At 46.0% G+C, this 18,116-nt stretch overlaps 1 protein-coding gene across 1 annotated transcript in view; it reads right to left on the bottom strand.

Annotated features, from left to right (window-relative positions):
- Nucleotides 1–18,116, bottom strand: part of Fer1l6 (fer-1 like family member 6) — a 126,211-nt gene that overhangs the window by 54,130 nt on the left and 53,965 nt on the right. The window contains exons 20-22 of the mRNA XM_052161555.1: nt 14,982–15,106; nt 9,629–9,763; nt 7,459–7,608 (exon numbers count right to left, since the gene is read on the bottom strand). Of these exons, the coding sequence (XP_052017515.1) occupies nt 7,459–7,608; nt 9,629–9,763; nt 14,982–15,106 (410 nt within the window). The remainder of the gene's footprint in view (nt 1–7,458; nt 7,609–9,628; nt 9,764–14,981; nt 15,107–18,116) is intronic.

Raw genomic sequence — 18,116 nt, 5'->3', positions numbered from 1 at the left:
GTGACGCATGGCACTGGGTTATGTAAGGACACTTTCATACAAGTGCACAGTATTCCCTCGCTTGCCCTCCCCCTCCCCCTCCTCTTAGTTTCACATCTACGTTCCTGCCTTATATGCACACAATACTGTACATAATAACTACATAAGCTCTAAGAAATACAAATGAGAGAAAATGCGCGGTATGCGTCCTTGTGCCTTTTAGCTCTTCCACGGCTTTAGGAGTGAGGTTAGAGGAGCAGTTAGCCTCCCAGGTGCAGCGATGTTAGCGGGCAGTGCCAGGCAGCTGGTACCCACCCTCACAGCACCAGCTTCCCTTTCTGGCTTGTTCTGCAGCTTAGTTATCCTTGGCCTATTTGATATTTGTAGCGTCTGCATGTCTTTTTTTTTTCTGGGCTTTCAAGTAATTGGCTTAACAACATCTGCCGTGGCCAATAGAATACGTCTGTAATAATGAAACGGGGCGGCGGGGGGGGGGGGGGGGCTGTTTCAGCTTTGTCAGTTTTGATGAGCAATCAGCCGTTTTCTAGCATGTGGAGCTAATGTGTCAGTCAGCTAGTAAACATTTATCAAGAAGCCACTGTGTGTGCAGTACTGCTTGAGGGCTTGGAGAATGAGAAGGAAGGAAGGAAGGACTTCCTCTTGACCAAGCTCAGAGCCTCACAGAGGCAAGTCATAAACCCCCAACCCAGCATTTAACAGAGCATCAGATCCTGAAGGACCCAAGTGGTGCCCAGCTCGGTATCTGAGGCTTTTATCACCATGAAAGCCTGGTTTCTACACTTGGTTGCCCGATTCCCACTTCTTCACAATGAAATGGGTCAGTGTGACCTATACAAATAGTAAACAGTTGCTCAGTACACGGGACCCTGGGGAAGGAGGGACTATGATGAAGGTGATATAATTCAACTTGGGACAGGTGGAGTGATTTGTCACGAATAATAATTTGCTCTAATATTGCAGGGAAGATGAAACATGAGGAACTCACAATGGTCTAGCTACACAACCAGGGCAAAGATGAGGCAAATGGGTACCTGGTGTACCCAGGGCAAATATTAAAGAGCTGTTTACTCCCAGGGCCATACATGACCTTAATCTGAGCCCTGCACATCTGGCACACACATCTGCCCTACAGATGTTCAGGAGCCCTTCTCCTCTCTCTATCTTCCTCCCATCATCCAGCCTTCTCTTACTCAGTGTAGGGATGGAGGACCAAGCTGGGGCTATCTCACTTTCTAGCTGGATGAACTTGGGAAAGTTACTCTGCATCTCAGCCCTGTCACTGATGAAATGGAAACCGAGTCACAGAGGTGCTGTGAAGAGTTGCTGAGGGGCATGCCCAGCATTCACATGCTTTTTACCACAGAGAATTCGTGAGGAGGGAAGGCATGCTGCACTGGCCCTGAAAAGAGCAAGGCTCAACTTTAAGTTGCCTCTAGTTGAATGGAGTTGACTCTGGATTGCTGCTGTGTAGGGTGGATGAAGTCCTGAGAGATTGTATATTGTTGGCATGACCATTGTATTAAAGACGCCAAACCTCAGAACCACGACAATGGCAAGACTCCCCCTGCCAGGTCTGAGTATAGATGTTAGCAGTGTATACACAGAGTACCAACCATGGCTTCCTTCTCCCAAGCGTCTATAGCCTGAGACTGCTCCCATACAGAGAAACCTACTGAGATTAGCTAACCCACACCCTCATTCAGCAGAACATAACACACATTGGCTTTCCAGGATGCTGTTGTGTCTTCCATCAGAGCGCATGGCCCACCTAATCAGTTCCGGTGCTGTACAAGGCAAAACACTGGTGGCTTCAAAATAATTCATAAGTAAAAAAAATCAAGTTCTCTAGAGGGAAATTATATAAGTCTGGACTCCAATTTCTCTACATACTGTTATATACAATGTCCATTGTACAGTAAAACATGGTATGGAAGGAGGACAGGGCAGTGTAGTCAAATGCCAAGAGAAACAACAACCAAGGAAATAGATTCCCAAGGGATTTGGGTAGTGTCATCATCAGGCACGAACTCTATAATAACAGTGCTTAATCTGTTCAACAAAAGGCATGATGGAGGAATGCAGTAAAGAACTGAAACCTAAAGTACAAAGGAAGAAATGGAGATACTATAACCATACATATAGCCACCTTGGAAAAAAACTTGGTGAAAGTTTACTTTACAAGGGAGCAATTGTAAGAATAATACACAACTTCTCACCAGAGAAGGGAAGCCCAAACGCAGAGCGGTATTTTCAAAATACTGAAAGAAATTGTCACCAACACTAGCAAACAAAAATACTCAGAGGAAATACATATCCTAGTTCAAATAGCAAATGTGTGTGTGTGTGTGTGTGTGTGAGAGTGAGAGAGAGAGAGAGAGAGAGAGAGAGAGTGTGCATCCCAGCTAGACACAGACCTTAGTCACCAAGGTGACATCGCAGCAGATAATGCTTCCCAGGAAGGAAATATGAGTGCAAGAATGCACAGGTACTGACATGTCAGCCAGCAGTGGAAGCAAATGCCATCTCTATGATTAGCTGATGACTCAAGACGACTCTCCTGAGCCCGAGCAGAGTGTTCTGGAAGGTCTTAACACTATGCCAGTCTTCCTTCCTGTTCTGCTGACCTGTCCCTAGCTCATTTCAGGTGAATGTCACAATTGAGATTAGTAGATCATTAACTGAAAACTTTCCGTCAAGGAGACACACAGAGATGCTGTGTAAAACTAGTCCATTCACTTCCGTTAGACCACCGATGTGATAGTTTAATGAGCAGCAAACGTGAAGGAGGAAACTCCTACTCTGCTCAAGCCAGTGGGGCTTAAGTGAAGGCAAGAACAATATAGCTTTTCCTTCAACTGTATCAAAGGGACAAAGATTAAAATTTTAAAAAGTGAACAAAGCGAAAGTGAAAGTTTTGTTCCTGGGCCGAGGCATAGGATCTAAGAAGGTAGATCTGCACATAGGTTTATAAACGCTGTATACTGAAGAACTCCAATGGGCGCTACTGGTGGAACGCGGTAGAAATGGTCCCTTCTTGGGATGTATAGTGAACCTGCTCTGTAGTAAGAGGAGAGAGCACTTCTAGAATTTGGAAAGTATGGCTGACAGATAATGGCAGCAAGATTCATGTTTTGTCTGCTTAGGAACATTCCTCGGGAACACGCCCACACATGCTAGACACTGCATAAGTACATGTTTGAATGTATGAACCACCGAGTAAAGCAATCCTTGTCTTCCACAAACTGACACAGTGACAGAGGAGGGAAGGACTGGTTCAGCTGCCTACAAAGAGTGGGCATTAACTGAATAGAGAAAGAGGAAAAGGATGGGGTGGAAGGGGAGAGAACATTTAGACTACAGGAGCAGGCGAGCTCGAACAGAAACCTACCACTCTGAATTTTGATAATTCTTATCGGCAGGTAAACGACTCTGCAGGAGTTGAGGTGGGCAGAGTGGGGAGACACTTTGGAATGGGTTAACAGAAGGCTCAAGAGCAGAAGAGCGCATCGGTGAGACTTGGGAACCTGGAGAGGGGCTGCGCATAGGAAGGCCATTGTGGTTGTAGGGCAACTTAAAAATTAATAAGTGACCCTGAGAAAGTAGTTTGAGGACAACTTTTAAGACACACTGAGAATTTGATATTCATGTACAGTGTAGAATTTGCTCTTCGCAGACTATTAGCCATTACAAATAAAAACATAATGGTATTGTAGTCACACTTGGAAATACTAGGTTTGGAAAATGACATTCTAAAATGTTCTTCAGAGAGCCTTTTTACCACAGTAGTGAGTATTTCAAATCCCAAAGAGAAATGTTACAAGAAGCACTTCTCAAACTCTGTTCACTGCATTTGGAGGAACTGGTATTAAAAAAAAAAAGCAAAATCTGGTAAATAGTCTGATAGGTAAGGAGTGGGGCGCAGCTGAGGAAGAGAGAGGCATGATGGACTCATGTTCTAGAAGGAATGCAGATGATAACAAGAACAGGGGACTGATTGACAGGAGGACTAGAAGACAGGAAACAGCAGGGAAGCAGCTCCGGGCTGGTCAGGCCAGGGGCGCAGATTCCATGAACAGGATTAGCATGGCTTTCAGTACTCAGCCACAGGGGCTGAGCTAACAGCCAGGGAGGGGCTAAGATCGAGAAGGGAGGGGCATGGATGGCTGATGGAGACAGTGGATTTGAAGGGTACGTAGAAAAGCCATGCCATAAACTCCTGAGTCGGGGGAGTGTCTCAGCATGGGAAGCAGGGAAGTAAACACAAGCCATGCACAGACACATAGAAGTAACAGCTGTGACAAGTGAAGGCCGCTCTAGTCCCAGTGTGCGCAGCACGTCTGAGCTCCACCTGCTAAGACAGTCACTCTGATGCTCCAATCACTTTTTGAATGAGTAATCAAACGAGAAGTCATAATTAAACCCTGACTGATTGCATCTCCTGAGCTTCCTACCTAGGTCACCTGCTGGGAAGCAGCAGGTGTCTCAACAGTGTGCCTGGTTCTGAGAGAGGAGGTGGGTAGGACCTTGAGTCCCAGATGGCAAAGCCCTCAGGTCATATTTAGGGGTCAACTTGTTCAGCCCCTCATTGAAAGACTTACTGAGAGACTTGTAGACTCGAGGTAACAGCAGTTATAAAGGCAGCTGTGAGCTGGGAAGGGTAACTGACTAGATCCAGCTCAACCAACCCGGAACCTTAGCATTCTCACGAACAGTGTACCACACCCGGTCTAGTTCTCCCAAGAGAGCCAACACCTTCCTCGATGGTTCGTGCTCTGGTAGCCTTAAAAAGAAAGTGGACATAGCTTTGTTTGTTAAAAGGAAACTTCATGCAGCTCGGTAAAATAAGGAAGTGGGAAGGAAAATGAAAACAAACTAGTTAACCCACAGCTGGATGGGATGTGCACTCAGAAACGTGCCTGCATGCAAGCATGAGGACCTGTGTTTGATTTGCAGCATCCAGCTAAGAAATAATCCCAGATCTTGGGAGTGGGGACCAGGGGTACCCCTAGAGCTTGCTGGGCAGCTGGTCTGCTGAGTCAGCTACAGGTTCGGTGCAAGGCCCTGCCTCAAAAAAAGTTAAGTAGAGAGTGACTGGAGAGAGCATCTGACACCTACCTCAGGGCTCCATACGCACACATGCATGCACACATGCACGCATGCCACCCACATATAAATGTGGATGCCCACAAATATGTACACATAAACACACCAACATATACACACAAAAACTCTAGTGGAAACAAGTGTTATTGGAATATTAGATTTGGAGGAACTGAAGTTCCAAGAAGACATGGGAAATGCTTTTCTGTAGCCATTTTCTGAGTCTGGAGCTGTTCTCTCTTGGGAAGGGAAGTTGTTAGCTGATGTGATGTTATAGGAGAACAGGAAACAAAGCCTTCTTTCTATAAGTGGGGATGGCCCCTTTTGTCTGGATTCAGTGTTGTTTAGTATCTATCTCCCTGGGTTTGAACCAGAACAGCTTGCTGGCGCCTCTCATATGAGAGAAGACTGGACCAGCTGGTCCCGAAGGTCCCCTCCCATCCTGACACGACACATCTGGGCAGCACACACTTATTTGGCTACAGATGCTTTTGTTGGAGACCACTTGTTTTATCACCCTAGAGTATCCTAGCATCCTAGAACCTAGGGTTTGTAAGACAGGTCTTTCTAGTTCTACTTTCCAACCCTGCTAGACTTCATCTACTTAGAGCTGAATGAAGCTGATCCTTGAATCCCCATGACCTTACTCCTCCTTATGCAAACTCAGTTTCTCTGGTAGAGTTTACCCTTCCTCCAAAGCTGCCATTTTCTCCATTAAAAGCACTCCCTTGGGTGACTTAAAACACAGATGACAGAGTCTGATAGGATGGACTTAGGAATGCATCACTGGTGGCAATTGCAACCTCCAGGCTGCAGATGTGAAGAGAATTTGGGTTTGTCTACAAGAACATCTAACCTAAATGTCCCCTTAATAATGAACACAATTGAGCTCTCCTTTTCTGTTATAAATCTGTCTGTCTAGAGACTAAATTTGGACCTGTCATGCTAACCATATCATTGCCTTGCTGTCCACTTCAATGTCTAAAATCAATAACTGGGACCAAAGATTTTGCTTTAATATCCTATAGGATAGAAATATTATTAATAATACAATATGCACAGACTGCTTTATACAAGATACTTTGGGTAGTCTTACTAATGTCCTACATTTCTGAACAGAGAAAACCACATTCTAACAAGTGGCAGGTCTGAGATTTATATCCATGGGATCTAGTTCCCCCGCCCCCCCACGTTCACATGCACGCTGGGTGTGCAAGGGATGCCTGCCTTCCAATTTCATTACCAAGTGAGTTGAGTTTTGTTTTATTTTAAATTGGGATTCCTAAAAATCAGGTTTTCCTATAAAAGATGTCATTAATCCAGTGTCAAACTTGGATGTCCAAATTACAATCCCACTACAATGTCATTTGGAAGTTCAACCTTAGAGAAGAATCCAGAGCCCTAGTGAATGTGCTGAGTGTCAACTCCTACTGGTTCTCTACTGGACAGCCACAATTCAGAAACTCAGTTTCCCTTCCTCTGAGAGGGTCTTTGTCTACACACACATACACACACACACACACACACACACACTTGCATATATTCACACACACAGGAACACATACACACACATACACATGAACACAATAAACACACACAAATACACACATACAAACATACATACATAGACACACACACACACACTTGCATATATTTACATACACAGGAACACATACACACATACACATGAACACATACAATAAACATACAAATACACACATATAAACACACACACACACACACACACACACACACACACACACACTCCTTTCAGGACTTTAGGGAAGGACTAGGAGTTCTTTGACTTTGGGAAGCAATGTGATATGGTGCAAGGAGAAGATGTTCCTGTAAAGGTCCCACTTCAGAGCTCACCTTAACGTCTATTTACAGAAGGAGATGAAGTTGGCCAAGCACATCAGTCCTTGGTTTCCTGTCTCTTTAATGGGAATGGGAGTATGAGTCTCCAAAGGCTTGGGGGGGGGCGTCTATGAAAGATATGAGATGCCACAGCTATAACTTCAGGCACAGGACGACTACCGCACAAATGTCCTGTGACTCCTTTTTCCATATCTGTCTATGGTCTGTTAGAGCTGAGGGACTCTGCTGTACCTCAAACACTGATGACCCAACCCTGAAGGATCTTTCATTCTCGGATTCTGATTTGTGGTGCAACAATTCTGGGAATAATATCAAAGTTTTTAAATGTCAGCTTCCAGATGCACAGAAAGAGAAACACACAGACACAGGATAAGAGGGATGGACTAGGTGTTGCTTCACTAAACAGCACATCCAGGGAAGCTGCTCTTCAGGCCAAACAGAGCAGAAAGACATCCGGTACACATGCCCTGGACCTCTTACCTGCAACAGCTCAAACACAGCAAGGAGGTCCCCTCCAGAGAGGTTCCCACAGAAGATGGGGTGATAGCTCAGCTTGGGGGGCTCATAGTCCTGGTCAGCCAGTGTCACAACTGGAGCCGCCACGGTGGCACCCAAATATTCTGGCTTTCCCTAGAGAAGAAATGGGTTTTTGATTGATATCCACTTAGTTCTGACCAGCATCAGGGCAACTTTGCAAATCATTTTTACAAAGTTAGCAGTTAGCATCAGCCTACCCCACCACCCGCCTCATGGCCCGGAGGACAGAGGGCACTCTCAGGCTCCCAGTGAAACTCTGAGAGGATAACCTTGGGGGATCCCTAGTCCAAGACTCCTACTCTAGATTAGTTAAAGTAACCAATCAGAGTAGACTGGGAGGGTAAAGGAAAAATGCAAGAAAACAACAGACATTCTAAAGGGGTTTCTGGGGTCAACAGCATAGTGAGCTTCAGAGATAAGTAAACCCAAGTCTGTGGTCTCAGATCTGCTCCCCTAACCACACACACAGGGGGTGCCCTGTGTGTGTGGCCTAAGTTACATATGCAACCTTTTTGAGGCTCATAAACAGGGCTAAAGGTTTGTTTCTGTTTGTAACATCTGAAGAAGTGATGTCATCTTACATATCATTTGTATTACGGACCCAGTACAAGGCAATGGAATGCTGATGGTAATGAACTCCTATTCAAATAAAACCAATACTTGGGATGGGAAGCTTGTTCCCCAGAAGGAGGGCAGTGGGTATTTACTTTGTGGGTCTTTCGCCAGAAATCTGTATTGCATGCCGAACAGGGGAAGCTACATTTCATTCAACCCCAATTTACAGCAGGGATAGAGGGGTACGGGGGGCGGGAGGGGGATACCATGATCACAGCCATCAAGTGTGCAGGAAAGAATAGACTTAGAAGTCACGTGCTCAAGTCCTGACTCTGCCCCTCACTAGCCATGACCTTAAGGCATCCAAACTTTGCAGGTCTGTCCTCCTTTCTTTTTTTTTATTTTTTTTATTTTTTTTATTCGATATAATTTATTTACATTTCAAATGATTTCCCCTTTTCTAGCCCCCCACTCCCCAAAAGTCCCGTAAGCCCCCTTCTCTTCCCCTGTCCTCCCACCCACCCCTTCCCACTTCCCCGTTCTGGTTTTGCCGAATACTGCTTCACTGAGTCTTTCCAGAACCAGGGGCCACTCCTCCTTTTTTCTTGTACCTCATTTGATGTGTGGATTATGTTTTGGGTATTCCAGTTTTCTAGGTTAATATCCACTTATTAGTGAGTGCATACCATGATTCACCTTTTGAGTCTGTGTTACCTCACTTAGTATGATGTTCTCTAGCTCCATCCTGTCCTCCTTTCTTGAGAGCACGAAGGGCAGGGCAAGCCTTCGAGGTCTCCGTGGTCCCTACAACTCTTGTGAGTCTTGAATCCTGTTTCTTCTCTGACCTTGGCCCAACCCAGAACACATGGAGAATGAGGAAGCTTTGGAAAATCTTTTCAAAACAACTGTTGCACGTTATAGATTCTACCTGAGGAGGTAGCGATCTCAAGTAAAAGATATAAACCTTTGTCATTCATTGTAGACTTCTTCACGTAGAGAAGAATGCCTGTCTTAGTCACTTAAGCCCACCAGTCAGCTTTGGGGGTTACCTGAAGTTTCAGCACACGAACATCACTGAAGAGGAGGAAATTTGGTTTATAACTAAAGAGGGCCAGGATGCATGTGGGCTTGCAGCAGCCAAGTCAAAGAGAGTTCGTTACAAGGCTGAACTGGCGAAGATGCCCATGCATTTCCCTCCAGCCTGACAAGTGCAGCACATACCTGTTTCCAAAAGGCTTGGAGGAGTTTCATATGTAGCAGTGACGTGAGACCAGCTGGGGGATTTTCTGCAGTTGTGGGCTGGCTTAGGCAAGCATCATTATGAGTGTGAGTGTTGGCTAAATTCTGCTTATTAGATGTGATTTTGATTGTGATTTAAAGAGAACTCTAAATAAAGGAGTGACTAGTGCATCACAGTGTGCTGAGGTCAAAACCACGTCTGGGTGCATCAAGGGCCCTGAGCACTCGGTGTCAGAGCTCTACTGATGTTTAAATAAAGGCAGCTCATGCACTCGAGCATTTGGAAGGTGTATAGTCAGTGTTGCCTGGTGACACTTACCACCGCATCACTGTCGTAGAGTTCCACCACCACGACGGGTGGGGACTCCACTAGCTCCCGCTCTTCCCCGTGCAGAACCAACTCATTGAATAGCAGCATCTGGTTCCAGGTAGGAGAGAGAGTCTGGGAAATGACCTGGCAGAAAACAACAAAGCAGGCATTTAACAGTTGTTCAACAGAAACATGAAGGGCAAGGAAAGGTTCATGGCCACTGTCTATTACACGCAAATTCACAGTCTCTGCAAAACTTCGTATCCATAACGTCTTATTAGTGGAATACCACTTAATGACCTATTTGCATAAATAATTTGCATAAGTAATTTTAATGCATCCTGGCACTATGATGACATCAGTTGCCCTTTGCTGAGTACTTACTGTCTACTCCCTATAGCACTGTGCATGCACTGTCTCATCTAAACCTTGAAATCTTTCTGAGTACTGTCATTTTCATGCACATTAAAGAAAAAATAAACAAGGTTCACATGTCCAGAGTCTACAGATGATAAACAGAAATTCCATCTGGAACATCCACTTTCACTAGGCAATACCACAAACATCTCTATTTCATTCTCCACTGAGAATGGGGGGAATCAAATACAACTGAAGTCCCTAATGCTGACTTTCAAACCTTATCTACCTTATGTAGAAGTCTACAGCCTTGTGGCTATTCATTGACTACTTTGAATAGTCCAGAGTCTTCAGAACAACCCTTACCACTTGACATGACATCTTTCAGAGGAGTTGCTATGGAAGCAAATAGTGACATCGGAAGTAGGCTGTGCCCATCACACAGATGGAGAAACTAAAAATCTAGGAAGGATGATAGCTTGAGACCATCAGGGTCTCATCAGAATTGGCCAATAGCCTTCTTCCCAAGGATGTTCCAAAGGAACTTTTGGAAGGGAGAATGCCATTTAAATTTGAATTTTTTCCTCTGTTTATTTAGACATTTGGAAAAAGGCCAGTTTCACAGAGCAAAAGGCTGAGTTGTTTGCAAGGTAATTGTTTCCTGCACCTGTCAGATGCTGTGCCATCAATACATAGAGCTCGTACTAGAAAGAGCCCGTGGTCATAGCTCTTTGCCAAGCGGTGCAGTCAAATGGGTTTCAGAATTGAAATTGTTCCACAGCTGCTGGATCCTGGGGAAATTTCCACAGCACCTCTGAATTGTTCCTTACCCACTACTGTCCACTCCAGGAGGGCGGAAGAAAGAATTGGCCTGCACTTCCCCCCTCAGACTCACATAAAACTGCCGGCCTAATTATACATCCACCAGCTCCAGTTACGGCATTAAACTGTAGGCACCGTGAGGAAGGATGTCTTTATAGCCCTTTATGTAAGCCATAAAAGTCTTGTGTGGCCACAGCTCACCTGCCTTCTTGAGTTTTTATCTTAGAATATTTCATGTCTCAGATACGATGAAGTTTTAAAATGCCTCTGGGGAAATCGACCTTTTTCTGACATAAAAAAGGACCAAAGTTGAACCAACCGATAAACAGAAGTGACACAGTTGTGACGCATCGTTGCATGCTTTATGTCACTCTTGAAGAGACAGGCAAGCTGTCTGTGGCATGCGCCTGACTGACGGAGCACTGTCAATGCAGTCTATGATCTTCACAGCATCTTTGCTACAGGGGCATTTGAATCACCTCCTCCCCACATGACTGGAAGTGCCATTGAATAAGACCCCGGAGGCCAGCATTCGTTCAGTCTTCATTCACTCATTCATCATGTGAAGACAGCACTTATTCACTCATTCATCATTAGGCTAGCATTTGTTCAGCCTTCATTCACTCATTCATCATGTACCTGCAGTGAGCTAGATTTCCACCTCTGCATAGTAGGTACTTGACAGCCTTTTGCATGAACAGATGAGAGGGAACTAATCTATCCTCCAAGTTGCCATCATATGTAAAATGTCACCTGGTCCATTAAGAACACGACTTAATGACTTCCACTTCTATGCTCAGTTACCCATGTTTAGCCTTGTTTCTTCAGGGATTCTTGGAGAAACCTTGCACTGAGCTGAGTTTAAAGCATTAGTGCTCAACCTGTGTGTTGCAACCATCGGAAAACACATGTTTCCAATGGGCTTAGGAACCAAGACTTTGCTCAGTAGCAAAGTTTCAGCAGTTGTGAAATAGTAACAAAAATAATTTTATGGGGGCAGGGTGGTCACCACAACATCAGAAACTATATTAAAGGGTTGCAGCATTAGAAAGGGTGAGAAGCATTTCAAGTTTAAATGCTGGTGGTTTTAAAGCATCATTTGGAAGTTCTGGGTAAGACTTAACTAACACGGAACAATTGGTCAGATGTCCGACAGAATATAGCAGGAGGAGCAAAACCCCTTGATGGAATCCAGGTTTAACTAACTATCCTATGACCTGCTTGCCCAGGTGACTTAATGTCTCCAAATCTTAGTTTCCCTTCTTTAAATGGGCACACACCCATTTGTCTGAGGTCAGGAATATTCACTGCCTGGCATACAGTAGGTGCTCAGTAAATGCTTGCAACACTCCCTAAGTGTACCCCATCTCAGTCCATATTATAAGTGAGCAAATAGTGAGGGCTAGAGGTGTGGCTTAGCCTGGGATCCAATTCCTTGCATCTCTCTCTCTCTCTCTCTCTCTCTCTCACACACACACACACAGAGAGAGATGTAAATGCCTACCCTAGGACAGCCCTGGTAGACTTGGTGATCCTGTCTAATTGTCCATGTCTTCAGGACTAAGCATCAGTCTCATTGTTTCAAACACTGGGATTAACAATCTCTACTGTCTAAGATGCCCCACCCTCCTCCTCGTTCTCTCCTCCCTTATTCACATCTGACCCCTCTTCTCATCAGCTCTCAAACCCTTCCTCTGTAGAGGCCTTTCCCCCTTTCCTTTTATCCTTCAAGTCCCAGTTCTCCATAGCATCTACATTCCTGGCCTCCCTCTGAAATGTTCGGGACCATCAAGCTACTTTGTAAGGGGTGGTGTGCAGGGCGCCCTCTAGAGGCTGGCTTCTCAGAGCATTAGGTTCTCAGTTCTCCTGGGACCTAGTGCCAGCCTGTATGGGTGTTAGCTTGTGAGCACTGGGCTCCACAGGGCTGGCAGGGCCTCACACTTGGCTTCACCAGCAGAAATCTGAAGGAGTCCTGCCACAGTCCCAGACAGGCCCTCTAATGTAGCCCAACACTGAACTGGTGAGACCTGGGCTTCCATCCTGAACCGCAGTCTCCAGGCTGGACAATCTCTGACCCTCACTTCTTTATCTCCAGAATGGGAACACCAGAGCATGTGTCCCTGGGTTACATGAAGGGTGGTAAACAACGTACAGGAAATTCTTACTGTTGTGTCTGGCGTGCGAGAACTTTGAATACGTGACAGCTGTTATTATTAGTAAAAACTGGGGCACTTGATTCAAAATTAGAGGCATATCCAGGGTTCAACAGAACCTATTTCCCTTTCAGATGATTACTGGATAAATCAAGTCCATCTGTTCCTTTGGGGTCTGAATCTAAATTAAACCAAGCTGTCGTGTGGAGATGAAAACCAGCAGTATAGTTATGTGGTTGTCCCATGAGCTCCCCTGGAGCTCCCCAGGGTCACTCCAGAGGGTCTGGAATGGCATGGTTGAGGCACAGGGATGGCCCTTGGCTCCACCTTCTGAGACTACTCTTGTCTGGGGACGGCAGCTACAGTAGAAGCTGTTTTACGCCATTGGCAGTCCATGCTTTGTGAGGTAGAGATGTTTATGTTGCTATCATGCCTGTCACAGGTGAAGAAAGGAGACCCTAAAGGTAGAAGATCCTGGATTTGGATCAGGGAAACAGAATTACACAGTTGTGTGTGTGTGTGTGTTTGTCGGTGGTACATGAGTACGTGTCTGTGTACATGTCTGAAGGTATGTGCATGTGTGCACGTTTGTAGGGGTACATGTATGCATGTTTGTAGGGAGTACATGTATATGCAGGTGCACATGCCTGTACATGTATGTGAAGGCTAGAAGGCAACCTTTGGTATCATTCCTCTGAAGCCATCGATCTGGCTGTTAGAGACAAGCTCTTTTACTGAGATAGGAGTTGTCTGGCCAGTGGGCGCCAGCAACCTGCCCATCTCCACGCAGACCCTAGTGCTGAGATTAAAGTGCATGCCACCACACCGGGCTTTTTACAAACCAGGCTCTATCGATAAACTCAACCCTTCCTACTTGCGTGGCAAGCACTTCACAGACAGTGCTATCTCCTGGACTCTCTCTAGGACCGAGGAACCTGTCTCTCCATGTGGCTGCTGTATGCCTTTCCTCAGTCCCCCACACAGGGCTCAGCACAGCACAGCCAGCCTATCTATCTGCCTGAAGGACTGCATGTGTGTCTGCGTCATACATACATTGTACGGGAGCAGGACCTCTCCCAACCCCTACCCTAGAGCCCATGCATAACCAGTTCTCAACAGGCACTAGCTAAACAGACAGGATGCTGGTTCCCTTCACACTCTCAGTATATGTGCGATAAATCAAAGTATAGCTGAATCCATCATAGGGGTCTTGGAGGAAAATATGCCCTCTTGACATCAGCCAGAATAATGACAGCCACACGTCCATTATTGATGCATGTAACTTTTCACTTCTTCACAGCAGCTCTGTTTTAGAAAGACCGGACTGCAGCTGCAGAGTAGACAAACCACACGGTGACCTCGTGTCTCTTTGTTTCCCCTCTCTCTTCGAGGACCAATTCTATATGATCTTACCCTTCCCCAGTCCACAACTCAAAAACCGGTAAGACTTTGCTGAGCCGGATCTATTGGGAAGCTCTCCTCCTGCAGGACTTGTGCTGACTGGGAGCCCTTTTCAGAGGTGGAGCTTGGTGTGTGAGACAGAGAGGACGCAAAGGAAACAACCATCTGCCCACCTCCTGTAACATGGCGCCTGTCACCCAGGGGCGTTCCCTAGGGGAGAGGGCTTGAACACAGCATCTGTAAAAAGCACTCTCCCTGCTAAGTGCTGAGGTAGAACTTCCTGATCAGAAAGCTAGACCCTCCCCCCTCCCACCAGCAGGTCTCCTTGAGGTGATGACAGACTTTCAGGAATGCTGTACTCTCAGTGCTGGCACCCCTGCAGGTGCCCGGGGTGCACCAGACTCCTCAGTCTCTTCAGTCCTTGTCTTAGCTTTAAATCCTTCCCATCTGATTTAGCACAGTGTCTCAAAGAAACCAACAGGCCTCTCCCGCCTGTCCTTCTTGACCCAGATTGGCTTCAGAGTCTGCAAGAGGGAAGGGGTGGGGCGGGGTGACCCTTATCTTTCTTTCCCAGGCTCTGCCAAGCATCAGCTGTAGCAGCAGCAGGAAGGCTGTGGTTCTCTGGTTACCTTTGTGGTCTGGCACTGGGACAGGAATGTGACTTTGGCAAAGGGATCCGAAAGTCCATTGCTATCAGCTGCGATGAGGCCGCGGGCTTGGTACATGTGTGCTCTCAGCTGAAAGACATGCTGGGCTGCAGGGGAATTATAGAAAGAGCAAATGTTAATAGGCTTTTAAAAGTGGTATGTGTGTCTGCCAGTGACAGGTGGCTGTGTATCCCCAGACGGACAACAGTGAGGCCAGCCCTGCCCTCCTCCGTGGCCAAGTGAAAGTGTGGTAGAGACAGGGGAGAGGCACTAGTGCCAAGTACATTCGAAGCATACCCCCCGCCCATGAAGTTTTGCCACATTGTGTTTCTTAGTCATCATCACAACAACCATGTGAAATATGTAATTACCTCCCTATTAATAGATGAGGAAAATGACCCAAAAATGGATAATGTAATTTCCCAAGTGTGTAGAGGCCAGGTTTTTCTTCTGCCTAAATCCATCTTTCCCCCACTAAAATGTCATATTTTAGCAAATTTAAACAAGCAGCATGGTTTCCTAGGAATGTCTTATTTAGGAGTGTGTGTGTGTGTGTGTGTGTGTGCACATGTATGTGAGCATACATGTATATACAGTCTCATACACCGGTGCATAAGGCTGCTTTGCAAATAGCTTTTACTTCAATAAACTCAATAGATGTAGTGACTTATCCATCTCTTCTTCTACTGTGCTAGCCAATGATATTTTGTGTACCTCCCATGTACGGTTTTGGTCTTGGTCTCTAAGTCACTGTAGATAAGACAGTCCCGATCTTTAGAAGCTCCCTGAGAAAAGGCAGGAGATAGGAGGAGAAACCATATCACAGGGATGGAGGTGTGTGGCTGAATCGTTGTGACGGATCTGGCCAAAGGGCCTGGGAGACAAAAGAACAGGAGTGAGCACAGGTTGGACAGGATGGAGAACACACACACACACACACACACACACACACACACAGAGAGAGAGAGAGAGAGAGAGAGAGAGAGAGAGAGAGAGAGAGAGAGAGAGAGAGGTCTGAAGAGGAGAGCATTCAGTGGAAAATGACAGTTCAGCTGGTCACATCCATGGGACCTCGCCACCCCTGGCTCTCTAAGCTCACCTCCTGTTTTCACATTCTCTTGTGCCCTTTTGCCTGTTGACCCACCCATTCTTGTATCTCTGAAAGGGATGGTGTTAGTATAACCCATGTCTTTGTGTTGGCATGGGCACTTCTATGTAGGAATCCCTGTGTACCTATTGAAATAGCTCTGCTCACTTAAACAAAGATCACAAATACCCTATGAGTACTCCTTCACCCAACCTTCACTAATCCCCTCCAGCAACTTCTAGGCATATGCCACACATGCCCGCACAGGAAGTTTAACATAGCCATCTGTAAAATAAAGGCTAATATCTTCCCATAAGGCTGTTATAGGAGGGTAAGGGCTGAGGGCAGTGCCTGGCACCACCAAGTTGCATGAAGTTATATTCTGTTCCTGTTGATTGTTGCAGTGCTGCCCACGGAGCAGCTGGAAGCAGCTTAGGAATCCACAGCAGGATAGGAGAAATGTCAGGCGGCTTGCTTAAGCAATTAGAAACAACATGTTAGAAGTGTACACAGCGAAACAGCAGGATCTCAAGGATCTAATATATAGTGGGAAAGAGAAAAGCAGAATAACATGAAATCATAACACTTTGTTCCCGTGAAGTAAGATTATACACACACAAGAGAACAGTTCAGAGTCTCCAAAGCACACTCAAGTACCAGGGAGCTACTTCTAGGGCAGTGGTGCTGTCCTTAGAGCAGAGACCTTCAAGGTGGTAGCGTTGGATGGGCAGGGATTTAAGCCTTAAGTGGCTGTAGCAAGGTTATAAGATTAGTCAACTCAAAAAAATCAGTAGCATCAGGTTATTTGGAAGAGAAATAGTTGTACATGTGGCAATAAGGGTCATAGACAGAAGTCATGTGACCTCAGAACCTTGGAGATGTACATGAAGCATTGGGAAGTGCAGTAGGTCACATGGTATTCTTGAAGAGGTGTGTGTGTGTATGTGTGTGTGTGTGTGTGTGAGTGAGTGTATGTGTGTGTGTAGAAACAGATGATCAGGATAAGGTGTCAGGAAGGTAAAATTGTGGGTCAAGCTCACAATGGACAGAAGAGATGTAAGGGCTGCATCCAAGCAGACACCATTGCCCCCTTTAGGCAAAAAGTTTGAAGGGGCAGATCACCACACACACTGGAGAGGGATTAAAATGAGGGATGGGAAAGACTTTCCTATGTAGACGGTGGGAGGAGACAAGGTGTAGAGAGAGGGGGAAGGCAGGAGGTCAAAGTTAATTCCTTAGTCAACTGTTCTGAGATCTGAACATTTCTCTCTCTCTCTCTCTCTCTCTCTCTCTCTCTCTCTCTCTCTCTCTCTCTCTCTCTCTCTCTCTCTCTCCCCTGTACCACTATCTGCCTTACATGAGGACCAGTGTGGAGCCTAAGAATGTAGCAATCTTTTCAATCCCCAGCCTAATCCTGCAGGCAATTAGGAAGCCCGAGCTGTGCACATTGCCTGATCAAGTCCCCGCCAGTTCTTCCTGTGTAAGGCTCTGCAAACTCCAAGCAAGTCAGCGGAACGAGAGAAGTGATTCTTGGGGGCTCAGTTCTGAAGCCCTCAGTGTCTCCATAGACACCAATTAACTCTGATGTTGACAGCTGGACTCTGCTGACAGGAAAGTCCCTTAAAATGACAGCAGTAAACAAAGCAGTGCTCAGCAGATGTTCCAGGTACACTCTGACAGGAGTCATGACTGACATGGCTGGGAGATAGCCATGTTACTTCGCATACTACCGAGTTCTGCAGATTTCCCAGTCTGACTTGGGGTGGTCTCATCCTTTGAGGGAATGCCCACCAGATGCCCTTGAGAGGACTAATCCTGAGATTTTAGCAGCTCTTCCAACTGAAACTACATAAACAACACATTGCACAACTCCAGGGGGTGCCATTTTGTTAGCCTACATTTCGGGATTCTTTAGAAATCTTGAATCTTACCCAGTGCTGTTCCTCAGAGTAGTCTAGCCTAATTCCTCATGCTGTGGCGGCCCGTCTCCTGACCCCTGTGGTTACTGAAGCCACACCTGGATGCCCCAC

This window comes from Apodemus sylvaticus, chromosome 17 (assembly GCF_947179515.1).
Source record: "Apodemus sylvaticus chromosome 17, mApoSyl1.1, whole genome shotgun sequence".
In the NCBI taxonomy this organism is placed as follows: Eukaryota; Metazoa; Chordata; class Mammalia; order Rodentia; family Muridae; genus Apodemus; species Apodemus sylvaticus.
The sequence above is the reverse complement of the archived record's forward strand: the minus strand, read 5'-3'. Positions and strand labels throughout refer to the sequence as shown.